Below are 24614 nucleotides of genomic sequence, written 5' to 3'. Positions count from 1 at the left end.
GAGCCCTTTCTGCAAGAGCATTCTGAGCGTGCAGGACTGCAAGACCAAGAAAACAGAGACACATTCCATAAATGAGAATTAAAGCTAGGAAAAAGATTGTTGAATTCAACTATGCTCGTAATGGTAAAGCTTTAACTATTACAATAATATGAAAATTATGGGGTTTCTAATACCATTAACAATTCTAATCAGTGCATTTAAATTATAGCTATTTTTCATGTGATTTTCATTATTTGCTATTTGCCTGTGAGAACGACATGCTTTCTTTTTCAGCAGGGTTTGCTGAGAAGCCTGAGAGGATGCGCAGGCTTGCAATGTATTGCACACATGACAATGTGTGCAATAACAGACCACAGAAAAATATGAACAGGAGGAAAGATGAATGTACCCACTAGAGCACTGAAGTTACAGAATGCCTAGAGATGACAAAAAGCTAATTTAGAAGAAAATGGTCTATAATTTGGAGAAAATGTCTAAGTTTGATTTATAATTTGCACCTAAAATGTACGAACCCTGCATATACCCCATCAAACTACAGCTCCATACCAAAGCCAGCAGCTCTTTTGATCTTTCATATATGTGTATATATATAAATATATGTATATGCAGGTAACTGTAGATATTTATTAGACTTGTTAATTGTAAATTGTTGGGGAGACAGTCCAGTGTTTAAAGTCTTCCAGTATTTGAGGAGGACCTACAGGAAAGATGAAGAAGAAAGTGTACAGACAGGGCAAGAAATGATGTTATTCATGCTGAGACTGAGGGGTCACCTGCTTGAAGGGCTGTGAAGTTGTAAAAGAAGGACTCTTAACTTTCAGAGAACAGAATCACACTGTTACTAGATGCCAAATCACAAACAACATCCTAACAATGGAGATATTGTGGTAAGGAGTGATATGTGTTATTGTTTCATCTTGAATTGTTTATTGTGTTATTTAAAACAAAGAATAATTGTGGGGGGCAATCCTAAACATCAGTACAGGCTGGGTGATGAGTGGATAGAGCGCAGTCCTGCAGATCAGGAGCTGGAGGTACTGGTGGATGAAAAGCTTGATATAAGATGCAATGTGCAGTTGCAGCCCATAAAACCAAATGTATCCTGAGCTGCATTGAAAGAACCACGGCCAGCAAGGTGAGAGAGGTGATCCTTCCCCTCCACTCCACTGCTGTGAGACATCACCATGAGTGCTGTGTTCACCTCTGAGAACCCCAAAATAACCAGGACAGGGATCTGTTGCAGTGAGTTTCCAGGAGAGCCATGGAGATGATCCATGGCCCTCCTGGAGCTGGAGAACTTTTCTGATGAAGACAGGCTGAGAGAGTAGGGGTTATTCCACCAGGAGAAGAGAAAGCTTTGTGGAAACCTTCCAGTATTTTAAAGAGGACCTGTGGGAAAGATAGAAAATGGACTCTTCCTTGTGGACAGATATGATAGCAAAAGGGGTAGTTGTTTTGAGTTAGAAGAGGGCAGATTTAGATTAAACGTTGGGGAAAAATATTCAGTATGATGGTGGTGACGCATTGGAACTGGTTGCCCAGTGAAGCTGTGGATGCCCCATCCCTAGAATTATTCAAGGTCAGGTTGGATGGAGCTTTATGCGGCCTAATCTAGGGGAAGATGGCCATGCGTGCATCAGGGGTTGGAATTTGATGGCCCTTAAGGTCCCTTCCAACCTAAGCCATTTTATGATCTTTATTTGTTTGTTTTGATCTGAGGTTCTCGATCCATCCAATTCCTCTCCCCTACACGTACCCGGATTTCCCAGTTTAGGCATTTTTGAGGCGGTCGTGCCTTGGGTGGATTATGTCTGTTAGGACGCACTACGCTGCAGCTGCGATCGCTGCTCAGATGAGGGTACGGAGAGCCCCCGCGGCCCCCGGATGAGCGGAGAACACCGCGTCCCCAGCGCGCTCGGGCTGCCGTGCTTCCGCCGGTGACACCAGCGGTCCTCGGGCCGCTCCTTCCACGCGGGGCTGGCCGTGCCTTGCCCAGGCCGCCACCGGCGCCCGACCGCGCACGGCGCCTTCGGAGCGCGGAGGCGGCCCGGGCCCAGCTCCGCGGCCCGGCCAGGCCCCGCCTCTCCCCGCGGGCCGCTCGGCGGAAGGCCGCGCCGGTGCGGGCGGAGTCGCTCGCCGCCGTACGCCGGCCGGAGCCATGAGCTCCCACCGCAGCGAGAGCGACTGGCAGGGGCTGGTGAGCGAGGTGAGGCGGCGGGAGGGTGCGGGACTCCGCCAGGTGAGGGGCGGGCCGCCGTGCGGGCCGCGGTGCGGCGGAGCTCCGGCTGCGGGCCCCAGCCGGGGAGCGACGGGGACGCGGGGCGGGAGGTTGAGCCGCGCAGGGCCGAGCGGGGCGGGGTGCGGCCGCTGCTGCACGGCGTGAGCCCGCTCGGCGCTGCCTCCTCCGTCTCGTGGCCGGCCCTGCCGCTCGGTTCGCCCGCCTTAACTCCCGTTCGCTCGCTGGAAGGCGGTGTGTCCGCACCGGTGACACCGCTGCTGTTGGTTTGACAGCCGGGCGGATCTGAGGCCTCAGGCCTCGTGCTGGCAGAAGCCGGGAGGTCCGGCACCTGCAGCCCTGCCGCCAGCGTGGCATTGCGGGCTGCGGGCACGGCGGGACGGAGCGGGCGCTTCAGCGTTTAGAGTGCTCGCACCGTAAACGGCAGGGTGTTGTCATCCACGGTGCCATTAATGCAGGTAGAAGTGGATTTTCAGGGTAAAGATTAGCAAATGCTATCTGCTGCTTCCATATTAAAAGTTCTTTGATGTCTACAAGTGCACACGTTCATCTGAGAGATGTTACCAGACTCAAACCGACATGACACCAGGATCATTTAAGGAGTATCGTCAATGTTAAGCCAATTCAGTAGGCAATACCATGCTGTTCTGACTAGTTTGGCATTCTGATTTATGGAATTGCTTTTGAACGTCGAAATACCATTTTACTTTCACAGCTAAAAAACAAAACTTTTTTTTGCCTTCACAAAAGGCTCGTGTCTAAATGAGAACCTAACTGTTTCAGAGTACCATCCGCAGAAGTAAACTGCTCTTTCTGGAGGGGTTTGCTTCTGCTATGCTTTTAAACATGGCCTAAGGCCCTGTCAAAGGTGCACGTGTTCAGTGCCAAACCTGACGTGTCCCAATGAATTCGGAATTCATGAGTGCCAGAATTGTGCGCTGCATTCAGAACTGAAGTCTTTCCATACACACCATGCTTTCAAACGCACAAGATAACCCATAAGAAAGTGAAAGGCACGCTTTCAGTACGTGGTTGTGCAGCACTGCATCTGCCATCTCCCTTCCCAAATGGGAGTTTTGTTTGTGGGCAGGGATAGTGTTGTGTGTCAGGGAAGGGTAAGAACTACTAACAGTTCACAAGGTGTTTTCAAAGCAAACAGCTCTGTTCTCAGCTCTGAATGCTCTCTAGAGTTACTGTAGAACTTTTTGACTTATGTTATGATTTAACCTAAAAACTCAATCCAGAAATTGAACACTTACTTGTTTTAAAGTTTCTTGATTGTAGCAAAGTTTAATGGCTGTGCTAAGCTACATTCCTGCAAATACTGTAGCATAAATATAATTCCTGTTTTTTTTTGTTTTTGTTTTTCAAAAACAGAGACGTAGTGACATCCCTTCTATCTGTTCCTACAGCAGGCTGTAAGCTTTGTTTCTACTTGAAGTCTATAGAACACAGTGACAGTGATACAGTTTCTCTTCTGCCTTCATACTTCTTCCACTATTGTGATTAACTTTGTGTGATCTACCCATTTACGTACTAAGGGGTCTGTGAGAAAGTGGCTCTGGCTTATTAAGTAAATTGTAATTTGTTTTTCTGATTTACTCAATTTCTCAACATGTAATTTCAGGGTAAGATATAGAGCTTAGTTTCCAGAGCTCTTAGTTTCAGTTAGGCAATTTAAAATTTGTTTTGTACACATTATACAAGCATTTTGAGGCACTGTCAAAGCATAAGGTTTAACACTGGCAGGAGGAGACTTGGTAGCTCTAAACAAACACACTCACACAGCTGATGGACAGTTAAAACGCAGAGTGGGATATAAAATCTTCACCTAAAAGGCCAGAAGCCAGTAGGTTCAAATCAATGTGACGTACTTGTTCATTTCCATACACTTGGTCCTCCAAATTTGAAAGCTGTAAGGCACTTCTGTTGAAATACTTGTCAAAGCAACTGTAAGATTTTTAAGTCTGGTGTTGCAGGTGTTAGGAAAAGTGGCAGAGTGCAGTTTTGATCCTTACAGATAGGTGTATAGACAAACACTTGTACACACAGTTGTATATCTCTGTAGTTTGGCTCTTTATTCTTCATTAGAAGGAGTGCTTGCTTATTTCAGTGTTTTCTTTTTCTGTGTTTACTGTTTTTGTCTTTTTTTCTCTTGTTCCACTCTAGTCCTTCTGCAGTGTGCTCTTTCACATCTCTTTCACTGCTTTTATAATGCTCATCACCAGCTTCGTGCATATGTTTGGCCTCCGTGCTTACAAGTGGTTTCCACTTGTGCTACAGCCTTTCAGGCACAGTGTGCACCTGGCTCAACAGTCTTTGTGCCATATGTGTCTTGAATAGTCATTAACTTTGAATAGGTTGACATAGAAAGGCATGCTGGGTAAAAGCCAACTTTGCAAATACTGAAGGAACAGAAGGAGTCATTCTTTCCATCTTGAAAACTAAATAAAAAGAGCAAGCTACAGGAGTGAGAATCTACGTAGTTTTTGCCCACTCCTGAGCAGAGTTCAAGAATTCTTCATGGGTGGATATACATAGAGGTAAAGCACTCTGTTATATTATACAAGAAGTCTGCCTGAAGTCTGGATTTTTGTCTACCATTTGCATTACTGCATAGCCCATGTTTAAGATATTTAAAAGACAATGTAAAGCTGTAGAATTAATATCTGTTAATAATTGTTTGTTTGACACAAATGTCATAGCAAGAACTTTCTTGCTGGCTGGACTGAGATGGGATGGTGACCTAAATCCTCCAAAACCATGTGATTTTAATAAATCTCAAAATACCATCTCAAGTGGAGGGCTCATTTCTTTGAACGTGTTTTTGAATGTTTCTTTATTTGGGAAACAAACAAACAAAACAAAAAAACACACCAAAATCCATGATGCAAACAAGATATCTGTCCCACCAGGAAGAGGATGAAAAAAAGTTAGTTTGGCTGATATTACTTGTTTGGTTGAGTGCACCGCTAGAAAGCTGTTATGGTAAGATGTTATACAGGGCTCTTCACTAAAAGAGTTTGTGAAAATAATTCTGATCACCAAAATCTTCATTGTGGAGTTTTGTTAGTTTGCTATTAAGTATTTTTAAATGTCCATGCTTACTTCCCAGTCTGACTTATGGATAAGCTAAGTTACTAATTTAGACAACTCAAGTAAGTAAATTCCTTACTGGCTCAGTTTTCTTCCCTGTATGGATGAGAGGAAGCATAACTAAATGTTGTTAATGGGAGTGAAAGCTGTGGTGTATGCATGCTGTTCGAGGATAGGTGAGGTAGTTTTGAGAGGTTGTAGAAACTTCCGACTCTGAATGCTCTGCTACAGAGGAGAGTGATTTCAGTTTTTGCTTGACTTTCATGTTATCTGCCTTGGAATTCATGTGATCTAGAGATGATGACAGAAATAGTGATAAAGAAATAAGTATTAGCATGAGCACGGGGTGGTGAGATGAGTTGAACAGTATCAGAAGATCATTTGTGATAGGGAAAAAACACTTTTGCATAGTGTGCAAGACCACCTCTGTCCTTGCTGACTTCTGTCAGTACAGTCTTTACAGTGCTTTCTACTGAAGTCAGTGATTGTTCTGCCATTACCTTTCCTCAGAGTCGGCACCAGTTCTGACATCATACTGCTTGGAGGACGTGTACTTTTGGCCCTGTTTTCCACTGAAAGCAAGCAGGTTTCCTAGGATACTCATAGGTTAGAGTGGCTCTCCTCCCTTCTTTCTGATGGCTCCCTTCTTGCATTTGCCAGTTTTCAGAATTAAATCCAACGTCAAAATGGTACTTTTTCCTTGTCACCTCCCGTATACTGCTACAGTATAAAGCATCTACTTTATGCTATTTACTGCTACTCATGCATGACTGTGCTTCCTAAAATTAGTTGGAAGAAATTTAGTCTCCATTTAATTTGTCATTCTCAAGAGGCTACTTCTTGATTATTAACTGTGTATGATCTTTGGCACTGCACAGGGAATGTGCTCTTGAGCTTCTTTCCCTAATAATTGCCAGATTAAAACTTGGAGGAATAGTTTTGGGGAATGGTTTATCCAAGCTACAACTACTGAGCAGTAGTTCTGGTTGAAATAGCCGTGTGTTCCTGATGTGAATTCTGAATAAGAGTGAGAAACTTAACCTGCCTCTAACTTAGCCTTTTTTGCTGCACAATAAACTAAAGAGAAGAGGAAGGAAAATTAGTGAGATTTTCATAACTACAATGTATCTTTAATTTTCTGACTTCTCAAAGACGTTGTGAAGTGTAGTTAAACAAACCCATCAGAGGGGATTGCGCAGGGTTTAGAACCACTCATCTTAGAGGTTTTCAGAATAAGGGCAAATGCCAGCAACTGTAGACCAGGACAGATTGAGGGAAATGGATGCTCTGAGGTCCCTGGGTGATTGAGTTGGCACTGTAATTAATGACTGCCTCCTTTGGGAAAGGGAGTGGAAATGCTGAAGGTTCTTACACTGTGACTTACTTTTTTCCATAGTTCTTGGTAACTGTGAGAGGTGCTAGAGACCGGCCTGCTGCCATTTCAGGCAGCAAAGCAAGTGTCTGCTTCTCATGTCTCCATGTTGCAGTTTGGACTAAGATAGTCATAGAACCATAGAATCATAGAATCCTAGTCACAAGGACACTGGGGAACAAACATGGTGAAGTTTGTAATGCAAATATTAGTATGCAAACATAGGGCTGGGTCAGGTTGTGAAGGCATTCTGAGTTACCAAATGAGATGACTTGATGTTAATTCTTAAAGGATCAAAAGCTTTGATTTGGTGTTACACTGTCGCCAGGACAAGATGTGGTATTCTGAGCAAGCTGCCTACATTACAGTGAATGATACAAACTTGTGTCAAACTCCAGAAGTTAGGAGGTAGCTAGAGGAGGAAGTGCTGGTCAGGAGTTGGTTCTGTGTGTTACAGCCAAGGTAAGTACATTGTTTTGGGTTTTATAGGAGATGGGAGGCAAATGGCCAGTAATTGCATATTGCTTTGAGTTTGAGTGCTTGGCTCTTCCAGATAACTTCAGGTTAAACTCTTCCAACTTCTGGGAAGCAACATTACCAAAACCTGGCCAGCAAACAACTCAGACAGCGATGTTGCAGTGCATTTTGGGGCTTTTCCACTTGTAACTTGAGCAACTAACTTGCCTGCAAGAACAAAGTGAAGTGAAATCTGATAAAACTAAAGGCAGTTAATTAGTAGTTGGATCTATTGTCCAAAGGATGTTGAATAGATGTTACAGTTTCTCTGAGAGTGTGGTGAATGATGGATTTCCAGGCCCATGTACCTCATGGTGTCCCATGCGTGTGGAGGACACAAAATCCTGGAGTGTTCAGGGAACGTGAAGTATGAGCCACGCTGATTTCAAAGCAGATCTTGGAGAAAATATCTTTGCTTTTAGCCTCAGGTATTTTCGTTCTTGGCACCAATTGCCATGAAATAGCCAAGTAATTTGTACAAATTTATTTTATGATAGGAATTTGGTGTGTTTGTTTGTTTGAAAAAAGAAGGTTGAAAACCTTGACGTGCCCCAGCTTCATTTGATTTTTAGACCATGTCTGTGGTGCCATTAATGAGATGTGTCCGGATCTACCACTAAAAATAGCAGTGGACAAATAGTAAGTGTTTGATGTAGAGTCACCTTGGAGTAGCTCCACTCTCCTGTAATGTCAGTCTTTTTTTACTCAATTTCTCTAAAGTAGTTATCTGGCTGTAAAGCAGTTCAGGCAGTAATGTAGGATGTCGTATATATTCCTTTAATTATTATGATCTTCCTTGTAGCAATTATAATTTGCTTTATTACAGATAACAGCGAATATAGATAAAAGTCACTAGACAGATACGAGAAGTTGTACACAGTAGCTTTTAGACTGAAAGCGCAGTAGCTGGTTCTTGTTTAACTTTGTTTTTTAAATTCAAAGATTCTTTTGAAATGTCAATTAAAAGGAAACAAAAAATAACAAGAATATACCGTATTCTTACAGCAGATAACAGAATGCACTTGTTTGTCTCACTGATAGGCTGTATGTGAGACATTGCCTTCTTTTGTCAAGTGCAGTGGAAGAAATCTTTGTACAAATGCCAGAAGCATCTGTTGAATTCCTTTTCTCAGACTGTGTTGGAAATTTTTTCTTAGTGCTTGCATTGCTCCATAAAGACTTTTCAAGTCCTATGTTCCTTTGGATAGCATACCAGCTTGGCTGCACGCCTTTGCTCATGTGTAGAAGACTGTTGATGGGACTCAGTTATTTCTGGAAGTATAGTTCTTATCTGTTATACACTGGTTAAGTCAACGTATGGTCTTTAATAAATTTTTTCTTTCTTTTTTTTTTTTTTTTAATATATATTCTGAAGCATATCCATATTGAATAACTTCCTCGAGGTCTTTCTTTTTATCATTTGTTTTTCTTTCAAAAATGGTAATTGGAATTGGAAACATAGCTCTGCTGAATAATCAAATTCCACAAGAATGCTGTGATTTTATTGTTTCTTGTACCACAACCTATGGAAACAAATTACTGTATATTATTGCTATTTTTATGCCACTTATTTGGGAAACTCAATATATGCAGAAGACAAAAATGGCTTCAAAAAGCCCACTAGATGCTGATTTTTATGGTAAAAGCCAGAGTAAGAGATGCCAGGCCACTTTCTTCTATAAGGTCTATCATCAGCATTTAATTGACCAAGGTAAAACTTATTCTATGCTAGGAGCAGACGATTACGCTTTTCATGTAGGTCCTGAACTCCTGTTTCTGCATCCTGCTTAGGGTTCAGCCACTGCTGGCATGGCAGATAACGGAGAGTTTCCTTTTTCTCACCAATGCTGCTGTAAAAGGTGAAGCCCCACTGGTGTGCCTTGAAGGTGTGCATCGTAGTGTGGCAGAAGCAGGTTTTGTTTGTCACTATGTTACCTGCCTTGTAAGGATTCTGTGATCTAGCTCACAGTCCAGATGAGCTTCTGACTTTCACACAGCACTCCATGAGTGGCCATTTGCAGGAATGGGGCTGGTTCAGGGTTTGGGGTTTTTGCTTCTGTGTTTTTTAAGTGACTGGGGGAGTTGTTTGTAATTACTGTGTCAGATTGTACTTATTTACAAAGCATATAGTGAAGGCATATTTTTGAACTGACTAAGGCATGAGATGAAGCTGGAAAAAGAGAAAATAGATTGTCAAAGACAAGTATTTCACTGTAAGTGAAAGAATGATTTTATCAAGTTTAGGGCGGTTTACCACGTCACTATAATCTTTTGCTGACAATATTAAAGTTTAGCTTCTGATGCCTTTCCATGTTTTATCAGGGGACTTGACATTTGTGTAAGGTATCAGTAAGGACATAAGTACAGAGTTACAGTTGCCTTTGTAAAGTTGATGCGAAGGCATCATAATCCAGAAAATTTATGGCAGGATTTCAACTTCAGTAGTGCCAGAAATAAAATTAATCCAAGGTAGAAGTGTCCTCTTTGAGAGTTCAAATCCTTCTTGGAATTGCTTTTCTCATTCCCTTTCGACTTTTTTGCAACTAAGCATTTACCGTTTTTGGAAAATGTTGTCTGTAGTACTGTGCTAAAATCTCCTTTCCCTCTCTCATTTCCTTGAAATTGAGGTTAACAAAGTCAGTTCCAAGTAAGTTCTACATATGGGTGATGATTTTTATCCCAAAGAACAGAATTGACTTGAAGAGTGTGGAAGTGCTGATGCTCTTGCTTTGTGCAAGAGCCCGTAATGACAAAGTGTTCTTGTCAGAGTCCGTAATGAAACTATAAATTGTTTTCATGAATGCTGTGATATTTGGTCTCTTGCAGAGCACAGTCAGAGTGTATTTAGTGCCAGATTTCATGTGAGTAACATCAGAATTAGAAATATTACATAGAATGAGTAGTGTCAGGAGGTGAGTGAGAAGAATCTGCTGACTGACCACTGTGTTAAATCGAAGAAGTTGCCTGAAGCTTCTGATAGGTAAAATTCAGTTGCTGTAGATGTTGGTCTCTTCCTCTCCACAGGGAAATGCAGTGAAGTAGATAAATGTAGAAGAAATGAGATTTGTAAGCTCTGCTTCTCTTTGTGTATGAGCTCTACACATAAGAGGTGGTGAAAGGAGAGAAAGTCTCACTTGCATCTTCCCTCTGCTTTCAAATGCTTGCAATATTCCTGCATTATTTCACATTCTTGTGAAGTAATTTCCTTTGTCATTGTTTATAGGGTACACACTAAAATGATTCAGGTACTTTTTGGTAGGCACTTGTACTGCTCTTTTGGTCATAACAGGGCCCTCTTTCATTGCCTGGGAGAAGTGTGAGTCCAGAGGACATTGCTGGTAGTGGGGAAAAGAGGGAGGGCAGAGAGAACGAAGCAGGAAGTGCTGGTGGCTAGCAGAGCTGGCTCTTGTGGAATCAAGTAGAAAAGGGCGTTTGCAAAGGCTGCTTCTTCCAGCAACCTTCCTGGGCTTTCAGGCCAAAATGTGAGACTTCTCATTCTATTACGTATGAGGGAAAAGAGTGGAAATATGAATTGCTAAATTTTGTAACTCACGGTAATCAGGAGAGCCTGTGGCCTTGCAAATGGATTTTCGTGATTCTGAAATAACAAATTTCTTTTCAGTGATTAACAGTAAGCTAAGAAGATTTGTAACAGAGTTTCATTCTGTGCAGTGAGTTGTCTTCCATCTTCTCCGCGAAAAACTGGAGACTGTTGAATCTAGTACTGGCTGGGGTAGGAGTGACTGGTAAGATTCATGTTGTTTTTTCTCCTCTGCAGTACCTGGTGTGCAAGAGGAAGCTCGAAAGTAAAAAGGAGGCGCTGCTGATCCTCTCCAAAGAGCTGGACACTTGTCAACAGGAAAGAGACCAGTATAAGCTCATGGCCAACCAGCTTCGAGAACGACATCAGTCCCTGAAAAAGAAGTACCGGGAGCTGATTGTAGGTTGTTCTTGTTGTACACCACATGAGTAGGGGACAAGAAGCAACTTGAATATCAAAAGCATTCTATAATGAGTGCTGTAGAAAGCATTTAGGTACTTGTTTATAGTAGCCCTGCAGTTGTACAGTCCTGATCATATTATTACTCATTTGTTCCGCACCGATGAGGTAGTGGCTGTTATATGAGACACAGTAAGACAGTTTGTGCTTGGAGAAAATCAGTTTCAGTCATAATTCCATTTAAAAACTGACTGCAGTATTATTATTCCACAGCAACTTAATGTACCGTTATGAAAAACAATGCAAAATAAATTTGTAATGACCTGCTGTTTTAGAAAGACAAAAAAATATTCTGCCTTAGAAAAAAATGTAAGGTGAAATGAACATTACTGGTGTTAATCAAGATGCAGTATTTTTGAAACAATTAAAAAAAAATTACTTAAAATTATGTATTAAGAAGCAAGACTCAAAGCTTAAGAAGTAATTTGCCAATAACATCTGTTTATTTGTAGGATGGAGATCCATCCCTCCCCCCTGAAAAGAGGAAACAGGTAGGATTTATTTTTTGTTTGACATTACTTATCTGCTTTGAAAGTTTTTTGCAAAAGTGTGAAAATGCTAGCTATAGAATCTGGTAAAAAGCAAACATTTCTGCAAACTGAACACTCAAGTTATAAATTCAGACATGTTTTGCTTTGTTCTAAACATTTAATCCTGAAATATCATTAATTAGAATATATGGTTATTGCTTTTATGTTCACCAGAGACTGAATCTGGGCAGTGTACAGAAATGTGACTTTGTTCTTGTTTATCTTTTTTGCACTGAGTTCTAAAATGAGTTCATGGCTGAACTTTTCATACTTCAGAAGCAGATTGGGAATGTGTTTTCTGCATCCTATAATTGTTATTTTATTGTTGTGGGTACTGTTTTCCATTAGGTATTCTCCCAAGTCATTTGAGTTCTATGGGTTATAAGTGGTAAGAACAACAGTAATTGGATTTTATGGTTCCCTTGAAAATCTTTTTTTTTTTTTCCCCCAGAAATCTCTAATCACTGTCCCTATTGCAGGATGTTGTTTGTCACACCCTGATATTATCTTAACTTTTAGAAAAAAAAAAAATAATGCCCATAGGAAAATATGTGAGAAGATAAAAGTATCCAAAAAGACAAAAGTTGTTCATGTAATTGTTAGTCTCGAAAGTCTCAGACTTGGATTGCTTGAACCATGGATATTGCATGGGTATCAGTGGCAGAATTTTTATTGATCATCCTTTCCCTTGGAGTTTGAATGTATTTCTTGCTATTTTATTAAAATTTTAGTGTCATAGAGTTTTGGTTGTTTTAAAGTAAACTTTCAGAGGCAATGTAATTACTCCTTCATGCACTTAAATAAATAGCTGCTGAGAAGTCAGTGTCTCAGTGCAGAACCATTTAACATGCTTGTTATTTTGCATAATTTGTTTAAATTCTATTAACACAGTTCTAATGAAACTTTATGACCAGATGCCGGTTTGAGCATTGTCACTACTCAAATTGGGATTGAAGAATATACAATAAAATGAAAAAAATAAAATCAGCAATGTAGTATATGGGTCATTACAGAGATGAATAGGAAGGGAGACTTGGCAGCATCCCATAGACGCTGTTCTAATTCCTCTTACATTTTTTAAAAACAAATAAAGCTGATGCTTGTTTTTAAAATACTGGTAGAATTTATTCTGAATTCGGATGCTGTGACTATGTTAAGTTTTGGCAAATTTCATCATGGTGCTTGGAAAGTCATTTAATCTAGCTAGGAGTCCTTTTCTCTGAAGAAATGATGTATTCATGTTAGATGAGAGAGAAAGAAAACCTTGTTCTCAGATGCGGTCATTTTAGAGGTCTCCCCGAAGGACAATATGTATTATAACCTGTATATTAATAGGTTGCTAGCTCCCTTCTTGAGTTTTTGTTTTCTCAGGAAGTTGTCTATAACACACAAGGTGTTTGATCTGGAATAGTCAGGGCAACCTTTCTCAGGAAGAGAATACTTTTACTTTGAGAAATGCACCAAAGCATAATAAAAGAAAGTTGTATTTTTCCACTGTTACTGTAAATGCATTTATTTGAGTACCTTTTCTTACTCAAGAAAGAGTTATGTTCTCTGTGCTCTTTTGGACTTTTCCATTCCTTTTTTTACCCAGAAAATCTAGCTATGTGCTGGGAGAAGTTTGTTACTGCAGTCACTTCATAAAAGATCCTGATCCTGTAATGAATTTTGTGTGACACAACAGTACATGCTGTTCTTGCGGTCAGGAGTGAGATGAAAACATCACATGCTGAACAATTTGCCTGTTACTGCCTGTTACGTTTCTGTATTGCAAATGAAAAATTATTGTTGAAAACTTCAGTCTGCAATGCTAACAGTAATAGTTGGGTTGGATTTGCTACTCTCTTCTCCGTTTCTTCATTTTTCACCTTTCTTCTGCTTTGTGACTTCTTAAAACATCTTTTCTTCAATAGCATTCTTTTTCTCATTTGTCACAGCACAGAGTTCTCTTGAATGGAGATCTCATGTAACTGGGCAATTTCAATCAGCAAGCACATATGGACTGGTTTCATTTAAAAGGTATCATTACATGCAGCATTCCGCAGTATTTTTCCTCTTGAGGTGTGTGTGATGGTACACATCTCTGTCATAATCTAGATGTGTACCATTCTGCCAAGCAGCAGCAGTGGGAACGAGAAATTGTGTTGCTGTAATCTCTTCTCTCACAGTAGGTGTTTTACCACTAGTAGGGCTATCACAGCCTATGAGCTATGAATGTGTTCTTGGCCCCTCCTTATACCAAACATTCAGTATTAAGTGCTGCAGCTGAAGGTAATGTAGTTTTGTGATGTCAGGAGTAATTTTTGGATAAATAATGGTGTAAAGAAATGTTTCAGGAAGGTAGGAATAATGAAGAGTTGATTTTTGGTGTTAGAATTCACCAGAGATCGTAAACAATAGACATTTCCTATTTTAAAAGCATGTTAAAATATTAGTCTGCCTGCAGAGCCTCTGTTGTTGAAAATCTCCCACTCTGCAGTGATATGCATTTTATATACATTTATATGCATTTGCTGTGATAGAGAACATTTTGATGATATTGACATTTTATGACAAATACTAGGAATCTGTTGGGCAGTGTAGCATTGCTGGAAAAGTTAAAGAAAAAAAGACCAGTGGGATTTCTAGCTTGATTTACAGTGATTACTGTTGTCTTCCACATTGTTTAAATTTTTGGTATAACTTTAGTCTGAGAGAAGCTTTGTTGTTGTGTGTCAAGAGTAAAGCTTCAATGCGTGTGTTCTCTGGTGAGGTATTATGTTTGTAATTTAAATATGCAAAGTCGCAAATTAAATTGGACTAAACATCTCAGAATCAGAATGGTTGAGGTGGGAAGTCACCCCTTGATCATCTGGTTCAACCCCCTGCTCAAGCAGGGTCAGCTAAAGCAGCTTGCCCAGGGCCCTGTCCAGCTGGGTTTTGAATATCTTCAAGGGACTGAGATTCCACAGACTCTCTGGGCACCCTGCTCCAGTGTCTCACAGGTTTTGTGTTTGGGTAGAAATTCACATTTTAAATTGTGTTCATTAGTTCTGGCTCCTTTTTCTTCATTTCCTCTGTCGTGTATTTGTAGACATTGATGGGATCCTGCCTGAGCCTCCTCCAGGCTGAATAGTTCCAAGTCTCTCCTTTCCTTTCCTCACATGAGCATAAAAGATGCTCCAAATCCTTAATCATCCTAGTGCATCTTCCTTGCATGTTTGTTTAGTACTCATTCTCTCTTCTCTATCAGTTCTCTTTTAGGCAAGTGGGTCCAGTGCTTTCCCAGCAGCTGTAAAGCCTTGATGAGAGTCTATGCTAACAACACCCTTGCTATTAGGAGTCTCATGACTTAATGGTGACATAATCGTACCACAAAGCACAGCTTTCCAGTTAATCTCTTTGCCAGATCAGAAAGCTCATCAAGAACTTGTGTGCCTCTTCCCTGAAAGTCATGCATGGCATTTGACCCTGTTATAGGTATCCATAGACGTCAAGGCGATTCATTCAAGCCAAAACTCTTACTGCTTCAGCCAAGATTGACATCTTGGAAGCACATTAGCCACTCACTGAGACTTTGTTTAGACAGCTTGACTTCTGTTAATGTATAAATTCATGAGTGTGGCATTTAGAGCCAAGCAGAACATCAGAAAGGCTGGAGGTTCCAGACAGAAATATGTTGTGACATGCTGCAAATGGACCCATTTTGGTCCTTTTCACTTCTGCTTCCAGCTTAATGTACTCAACTGTCAATGCAGTTTCAAAACAAACTTCAGGGATTGCCTCATGACCGTTTTTGACGTTGTTGGAAAAAAAATGATTACTGTGACTATTTTTCATTAATGAATTCAGGAAGTTTTGCTAGCCTTGTGCTAAGGCACAAAAGCTGCGTTCAGAGTCCTGTGAGATAAAATCTTCAGATAAAGCACCGTACGGGGTAAGCAATCATTTTGTATTTATCTCTCACGAGTGCTGTGAAGATTAATGTGATTTCCTCCTTTGTTCAGAGGGTTTGAAGATGAAAAACATTATGCATGTGCCAGATTGAGACCTGTGTGCTTTGCTGTGGTTTGTAGGTGCATGTTTGACTGCCACAGCGTGAGGCAGCAGGTGCAGAACAGTGAGATCACTTGCCTTTGTGACACTTGAGAGAACAATATTCCCACAGATTTCAAAATGTGAGAGTATAGTCAGGGAAGAGATTTTGTTTTCTGCATGTGTGCAAAATCAAGGATTTCCTGAACATGCTGTGAATTATGTTTTTTGAAATGACACTGATGTCTTTCACCTGTAGATTTTGCAGTGAGCATGAGGCTTGGAGAGACGAAATGCTGATTCTAACAGATGTGACTGTCGCTCTTTAAAATTTTGAGTGTTGTTCAGATCTGATGTTTATCATGTGCTCTGCTCTTCTGATTGCTGTGTCTTACCTTGATGGAATAAAGATACTTGTCCCACCTCTGCACCTGAATACTCTTGATAAATAGTCTGTTAATTAGTCAGGGTACTCAATGTGTTTAAGAGATTTTGATTCTTTCTTTGTCTGCATTATGACAAAGTTTAGGTCCCTAGAGTCTCAAAGCAGCCATTTTTGTTAAACCAATGAAACAATCTTCTGCCCTAGTATGGCAGTCTTTGTATAAGTAAAAATTCGTCATTTCTCTTTGAATACGTTCATCTGCTGTCAACAAAAAACTGATGCCCTACTCTTGCCTGTATGAAGTATGAGGGAACTGAAGCATGCTGCTGAAACTTCACACTGAAGAAATCTCTGCCAATTAACTTCTCATGATGTTTGAGAGGTGAGGTTTTGGGAGAGCACACTTTGGCATCTTCAAGGATCTGATTGGTCCCATGATGCATCCTAACACAAAGGAAGTTAGACAAAAATACCAGAAGACCTTCGTGGATGAAGAAGTTGCTCCTGGACAAACTCAATCACAAAAGGAAAGCTTACAGAAAGTGACAGCGTGGACAGGTAACCTGGGAGGGAGTACAGGTGCATTGTATAAACAGCTGGGATGGAACTGGGGAAGTTATGAATCCCACAAGGAATTGAATCTGCCTAGGGATGCCAAGGGCAACAAGAAAGGCTTTACAAGTTAATACTAACACCTGCTGCTTATGATGTATGTTAGCAAGTTGCTTTGGAAAAACTGTCCTCTTAAGAGTCTGTAGTTGATGGTAACATTTCTTTCTTTCTTTGTCAGTCTTCAGCGTGTGCCTTAAGTTTGGCTATGTGCTGTTTGATCCTGTGTAACACTGTGCTAAGCTAACACACAGAAAACTCATTGTAAAGGAGGGTAGGAGTATTTGGCTTATATGCCTAGCGATAGAATGGCTTTCTGGTTTTATTGAACAGCTCAATAAAAACAGCTTTATAAGCAAGAGTGCTGAGTATCTTGTAAGTATATGAATGTTAGCAAGTTTTTCTTGTTCTGCAAAGCTCTGTCAAGTTTTGACTGGTTTGCTTCTGTGGTGGGATTCCTTCCTGGTTCTCAAAGTGCATACAGTCAGAAGAAGAGGGGTGTTCCTTCTCTTCTTTTCGACTGCTCGGCAAGGCTTTGACTTTTGCTGTTGTTTTTCTTGGGGAAATATGACACATTTTGTGTATTTAATGTGCCTAGGACATATAAATGTAGAAGTCTTCTGTGCATAATCTTTCAACTTAAAAACAAAGATGATTTTTGCTTCTTTACTGTAAGGAAACTGTAGGTGAACAGTAGTAGTTGGTAAGCAAAACAGGTTTTTCTGTATTAATTCAGCCACTGCAATCATATAAAAGCACTGCAGGAGAAACTGCAATTAAATTTGCTATCAGTCACACCAATCAAGTGTGCTTAATGTTTCATCACACTTTTTTTCCACCTGTCCTAGGAACTCAAAGAACTCAGTGTTCTCTGTTTGAAGGTGTGGCTGAAAAAAAACAAAAGACTGGAAGCTGTGGTATAGAAATAATACCTGTTTGTATTTTAAAATATTTTTTTTAACTGTAAAGGTATTTTGGAAGTTCTCTTCCCCTTAACAAATTACTTTTTCAGACAGCATCTAAAGGCAGGAAGTTTTTTATTTTTTTTTAAATGTCAGATAAGATTTATGTGCAAGAGGATTGAGAGGTATATTAAAGCCTGTGTTACTATCCATCATTTTTTAAAGTGATGTGAAGAAAAATAACACTGTGAGTGTGTAGCTAGATTTGCAAAATTGTTGAAGAATCCAAATTCAAGGGTAGTGTGTAATGCCAGAGATGACTGTTTGCAGTTCCATGTTATTTATAGTTTTTCTTTAAGGTCATCAGTTCAAATTCTGTGGGTCAGTAATGAGCAAAGATCTCTTGCTGTCTGACAACTGACTTGCATTAGTAAATTCATATTTATAGATATTTTTGTCAGTAGTTTCAGATGTTTGTCCGTGGCTGAAAGTAAGGCTCTCTTCAACCTTCTATCCTCAAAATATTCTTGAGAGTTTTAGCAGAAGTCTAAGTGGAAAAGCTTCACGATCCCATCCCTGTGAATCTTTTTTGTCTGCTCTGTGTTGCTTTTTTTTTTTCCTTGCTAAAAAAAGGAGGCACTTCCCAGTGGGCACTCCCACATCACACTTTTTCTCTCAGCTTCTAGTGGGATCTTTGCCATATGTTGCACTTGCTTTTTGGTTAGAAGAAAAAGCAATTTTGGCATAGATTCTTCTGTCCAGTACTATAATGTGGGGTTGAACTGTGCTGAAATATACAGGCATGCTTCCTGTAGCAAACAGGTAGAAGAACGCTGTGGAGGCTCAAGTATACCCCAAGCTGACACTAAGGGTGGACCGGGCTCTGGAAAGATTTTCTGATATATTTGAATGAAATTCTCTTTGTTAATTAGAAAAACAAGTGGCTGCATTGAGAGAGGACAGTTTCCTGTTTTGGGTTGTTGCAGAAGCAAGAAAAGATGAGGCTGCAGAAGGATACAGACTTCTGCATCTTTCCCTTTCCCTGGGTGAGGGATGTGATTGTTCCCCTCTATTCTGCCCTCATGAGGCCCCAGTTGGAGTCCTTTGTCCAAGTCTAGGACACCCAGCACAGGAAAGAATTCAAGGGCTAGAGCACCTCTCCTAAGAAGATAGACTGAAGGAACTGGGCTTGTTCAGTCTGGAAAAGAGAAGGCTGCAGGGAGACCTCTTTGCAGCCTTCCAGTATTTAAAAGGAGTTTATATACATGAGGAAAATCAACTTTTTACATGGGTAGGTAGTAGTAGTACAAGGGGGAATGGCTTTGAACTAAAGGAAGAGAGATTTAGGTTAGAAGCCAGGGAGAAGTTTTTTACTGAGAGTGGTGAGGTGCTGGAACGGGCTGTCCAGAGAGACTGTGAATGCCCCATCCCTGGAGGGGTTTAATGCCAGATTGGGTGGGACCCTGGGCAATCTGATCCAGTACTTGATCTAGCAGCTTGTGGCAGGGGGATTGGAATTTGATGATCCTTCCACACAAGCCATTCCATGCAAGTCCCTTCCACGCAAGCCATTCCATGATTCTCTTCCTTTAACCACAACGTATAAATCTATCCACATCATTCAAAGACACAGCTTTGAGTAGCGTGAGTGAAAGAAGTGAAATCTCTGGCAGTTTACAGGATTCCTTTTAAGTTTTCACTTAGCATCAAACTGTTGAAGAAACTGACAGTAGGGAAGCTGAATTTGACTAATTTTCTGAGAGTTCTGTTATGCAGGTAAATGAAACAAACTTTAGCTTCCCTGCTAAAGTTACTTGTCTTGAATTTCTAAGTGAATTCTGTGTGTGTTCTATGAATATTGAGAAGAAGTTGCCAGTTGGAAAAATGAATCACCTTTCTCCTTCCTTGGATTACAATTTCTCCCTTTTCTTCATAAAATATATTCTTAGAGGTCCTCCATTGTTAATTTTATCATCTTTCAACCATATGGTATGTTCTCTTCTGTGTGCCAAAGTACTGGTACCAAGTCCAGGTGTTGTTCAAAGTATCTTCTTGGCTGGCTCTCTTGAAGCCCAGCAGAGCACCTGAAAATCAAATAATTCTCCTTCTACCCACATTTAACGGAGCTTTAATGAGTTCTTGCCAAAACCTTTAAAACAGGGAACAATCTAAATTACATGTTGTATGGTACCTCTAAGCCAGGGAAATGAGTAATTGCTAGAGACTGCTCCTGTGACATAGCTCAGTTGTTTTAGTCTAACACCAGTATAACAGAAGCTTTGCATTAAGGAACAGGTCTATACTTAGCTCATTGTAATGCTCTTAGTATGCTTAAATGAAGCTGTTTTATTTTGGTGTCTAAAATTCTTCGTTTACAGTTTCTTCCAAAATACCTGTCTCAAGTAGAAAGGTTTTTGTCATGTTAAGTCATTTATATGGCTGAAAAACAAAATTCAGCATACAGTCACGCTGCAAAAGAAATGGTTTTAGGGGAAAGAAATCTGAGCAGGAAGATTTAGTATAAGCATGGTAATGCATTTCCTGGATTTACTGGAAGCTGGGTCCTGACTACTGACTGCTAGAATCCTGGTGTTGTAGCCATAAGGACAGATTAGCGAGACTGAGGTCCTCCCTGGTGTTGAAATAGCTGTTGCAGTGTCAGGAGTTGTTCAGACTCGTCATAAAAAGGGACTTTATAGATAGAATTTTCTTTTTTCAGGGAGATTTGTGCAAATAGTGTTCCTTTCAACTGGTTCGCTTTACTGATTGGATTCAGTTGATTAAAAATCATCTGAGCATAAGCTGTGGGTACTTCAGATTAAATACAATTTCATAGAAGCATAGGGTTTTTGTTTTATTTCTTCTGAGCAGCCATTAAGAAATACCTATCAGAACCATTGACTGAATGCGATCTGAAGCCCCTTGGTTCATTCAGTACATAAATGACTTTTACTCATTTGTTTAACACATAGGAAAAAAAAATACCAAAGCATATTTGAGGAGCATTTATGTTCCTTAAGTGATTGTTGTCTTGAAAATAAAATGATGAGTAGGTAATATTGGCCCTGCAGATGGATATTTACAGTTTTTACAATTACGCTCTTTTCTCACATGATTTATTTGCATACTTTAGGCTTATCAGTAATTTTAAAAATGCTTTAATCTATTCCAGAATTGTGGAAAAGTTACTCTCTTCTGAACCTTTGGTCTCAGAGGAACAGAAGGGTCGAAATGACAGCAGTGAATCAGGCTTGAATCATTGAATCTAGTAGGAGATATCACTATCTTATTTTTCCTGTTTAAAAGTTAGAAGGTGTTGCTATTTTAGGCCAGCTGGAGTTTGGAGCCAGCTTCCTTGTATGCCATCGTACAAAAGTCCTGGTTTAATAGTCTAATCCTGGAAATATCAGATGCATGCATAGCTATATTCGTGTTAGTAGTTGACTTAAATATAAAACAGGAGGTGTGGAAATAGCATTTAGTAAACAGAGAGATTGCAGGGGTGGCAACTGTGTTGGTTTAATAGATTAGAGGTTTTAAAGGGAAAGACCAATAGACTTCCTATGAGACTGCCTACTAATGAAACTGACAAGGTAAAAAAGCAAGACCAAAAAATAAAGAGATATAATAATAGAGAAATGAGGGAATAAAAAGAGCAACAAGTAAGGACGCTAAAACTGAACTTAAATATTCAGAGAGAACAAGGAACAGTCATTTGATGCACTGACCTCAAATCCAGAGACTCTGTATAGGGCTAATTTAGAAATGTTGCCTCAGAGAAGCTGAAAATTCTCATTCCAATTCTTTTTATATCCTTCAGATCTATGACAATAGATGACATACCTAGCTGGCATAGGGGATGTCTTTAAGGGCTGCGTATTAGCTGCTACGATTATAATGCTCTTAGAAGAGGTGTCATTTTGATAGACTTTCCCTGTGTGAAGTCAATATTTGTGTATTTCTGAGTTATTTTTAGGCAAAAAATTTGTTGGTAGTATTCGCTCCTTTTCAGATATCTTAGGAAAGAAGAATATTGCTTGTTTTTTGGTTAGTGATCAAGCAGATGGAATTGGGAAATTACATACCAGATTGCTCACCTTAACGTGCATGATGGGCTTTTGACTTATTTGGGAAGCTTCTCTGCCTCCAGGTGAATTCATCTCTAGCTTTCATTTCTGCTCTTTATGAAGTCTCTGTGCTAACTAAGACCACGAATCAGGCCATGTCTGAAGTTTTGTGCCATTAGGTATCTGTGGTGCAGTTCCATACAGGAGCAGTGACTCTGAATGGCTCTGCCTTATTGAATAGAAATCTGCTTTAAAGACTATTAAAGAACATAATTAGATCGTAATTATTTCTCAGCTATGCCATTTGTCTAATTGCATGTAAGTTTAAAACTATAATTTTGGCAACTTTCTATAAATACTGTCAGAGTACTCTATGTTTTCCTCTTGGTGCCAGCCAAGATGCCAGAACTAGTGTAAATATTTTCATTTTATTTTGTTTGGGTTTTGTGTGCTGTTCTGGAAAAGCGAATGTGTGCATGCTGTATGTGTTTTCTGCTATTAAAGATGAAGGAACCCTGGTGACTCTCCAATGAAGCATGAAGTCTGAATACCAATAACTATAAAAGTAAAGATTGTTGGCAGATAAGGGCTAAACCTAGTGTTTCTTTGCAATTACCGCTTGCACTTATCTCCATAGGCACTAACTTTTGACTGATACTTGCTTTTTTTCTAGGCAAATCTTACTCAACTGCTGAGTGAGGCTCAAGATCAAAATAAACATCTTGGAGAAGAGATTAGGGAGCTTCAGCAGAGACTCGGGGAAGTACAAGGGGACAATAAGGTATTATAAACTTAATTTATCACTAAATTGACTGGAATATGTAAACAGGACTGGAGTTTTGCATTAGCTTCTTAGGAAAACAAAGAACTAAATCAAAACAATGGGTTACAGAACTTCTAGAACATTTGGACATATGCTCAATAAATGCTCAGTACAGTCAAACAAAAGAAGTCCATATAAGAGAGCAGTAAATGCAGCTCATTAGATATTTTGATTTACTGCTTTTACTCGCTTGTCCTTAATTATAAATATTGCACCCAGCCTTGCTTTAATAATCTCAGGGTTGTTTTTTTAATATATTTTATTAGTGATATTTCCTCTTACATGGCATAAGCATTTCATCTTCAGCATGTGATATTTTTCACTGCAATGAAAATGGAAGATATTAGTAGATGATAAAACCAGGAAGGCATATTTTTCCCTACAAAAATATGGAGCAGGTCATTAAAAAAATGTATATTTAGCTTAGTGCAACGCTCTCGTCCTGTTACATAACTAATTTATTTTATTGCTAAATTTAGCAAGTTATGTGGAACATTGCTCAAAATCTGCCATTTGGTATTAATCAAACTCCTGTTGTCTCTGTTAATTGAAATATTTAAACTCATGCCAAATGTGTGTAACATTCACAGCTGGAGCATATGCAGAAGTACCTTCAGAGATCAAACTAGTGAAAGGTTGAATTTGAGACCAGTTGAGTCAGTTCGCAAGTAAAAAGTGAAACATGGAATGATAACTTTCTCTTCAAATACCACTTTAAAGTTACAGGATATAAAAAAGTGAATAAGAGCTCTTTTCTTTCAATTGATCAGGCTAGTTTTGTTCTTTCCATTTTATTTTATTTCAAACCTAAGTATTTTATGATAAAGCAGCTTTATGCATTGTTTGTCACAAAGATCTTTAGAAATGTGAATGGAGTTGTTGAAATGGCCATATGAGGCCTGAATTTGTCCCATGCACAACATTCAGTGTAACTTGCTCAGGTCTTTAAAGGATTCCCCAGGTACTTTTTGTTCGTCTACTGTTTGAATTACACTGCAGCATTTAAAAGCAGTGCCAGTTCTGCAGAACCAGTACAGCCTTTGCCATGCCAGTCCTGAATTGGTAACAAGTGTTTGTTAATCCAGCAGAACACAAAGGTAGTACAATTAAAGCATACTTAAATATCAAGGTTATGTACTTATTCCAACTCCTTCTAAATACATGATGTTGGTAATACAGAATCTACTTCTTTGTGCTTGAAGTGGCTTTGTTCAAACATGCCTTACAAATTAATGTGATAGTAGCTGGTTGTCATTCTGACATCTGTATTGTCAGAGTGAATTTAAATGCATGACTCTCATAAGGAATGGAATACAAAAAGGGTCATTCTGCCCACTGTGGCCCTGTTCAAAATGTGCAAAATAGTGCATCACTAAATAAAGTGGGGTGGGGAGCAATGGTCAGGAATTACATCAGACAGGGATTAATTTAGACTGGGATTTTCATTTTTGGAACACATTCTTTACTTCACTAGTAAATGAGAAATAGAGCTTATTTTGAAGGCAGGTTACACATTTTGAAGTGCCTAAAAAAAAAACATTGCCATCTCTCTGAGGGGTTTAATGCTTCCCTCCTATGTCAGATTTTTCTCTCTTCCAACTTTGGTGATAACATTCTACACTTGTTCCTGAAGCCATTCTGTTTCGCTCATCAGTTCTCCTGTACTGGCAGTTGGGTTACTTCAGGCACTAAAGTCCAAATAATACATGGTATATAAAAAAACCAAAGAACTATAATAATTTGCTTGTTCTTACATTCTTCCTCTGCATTCTTCTCTCTGCTTTTCCAAAGTGAGGGAGGGCATCCTGCCCAGCTGGTCTACGTCAACCTTACTTCTGGCAAGAGATGAACAAACAGCTGCTTTTGCAGCAAGCGAAGCTGCTTATGGATGAACAATTCTGCCTATGTCTGAGCAGGGGTGACTCATGCAGGCTTTGTCACTGAATGGCAAGAGCTTTGTAGGGCTAAAAAAGAAAGAAAAATCTTTAAATATCGCACATTAGCCCTATTGATAAAGAAATGTTTTGATGGCTTGACTTGTTTTTAACTGCTTTCATGTTTGCT

The 24614-nt window shown here is 39.7% G+C and overlaps 1 protein-coding gene across 6 annotated transcripts in view; it reads left to right on the top strand.

Annotated features, from left to right (window-relative positions):
* The first annotated feature begins 1799 nt into the window (after positions 1-1799).
* CCDC149 (coiled-coil domain containing 149) overlaps positions 1800-24614 on the top strand; it is a 52142-nt gene continuing 29327 nt past the window's right edge. For 3 of the 6 annotated variants that reach the window (XM_052682430.1, XM_052682428.1, XM_052682426.1), the window contains exons 1-4: positions 1800-1858; positions 10999-11160; positions 11673-11711; positions 22401-22508. In XM_052682430.1, coding sequence (XP_052538390.1) covers positions 1808-1858; positions 10999-11160; positions 11673-11711; positions 22401-22508 — 360 coding nt within the window. In that variant the 5' untranslated portion in view covers positions 1800-1807. Of the gene's footprint in view, positions 1859-2097; positions 2207-10998; positions 11161-11672; positions 11712-22400; positions 22509-24614 lie in introns of those variants that run through there. The other 3 variants (XM_052682427.1, XM_052682429.1, XM_052682431.1) reach the window with 3 other exon arrangements.

Source organism: Tympanuchus pallidicinctus, unplaced genomic scaffold, assembly GCF_026119805.1.
Source record: "Tympanuchus pallidicinctus isolate F22 unplaced genomic scaffold, pur_lepc_1.0 scaffold2, whole genome shotgun sequence".
NCBI lineage: Eukaryota > Metazoa > Chordata > Aves > Galliformes > Phasianidae > Tympanuchus > Tympanuchus pallidicinctus.
Note: the sequence above shows the minus strand (reverse complement) of the source record. Positions and strands in the feature narration are given on the sequence as shown.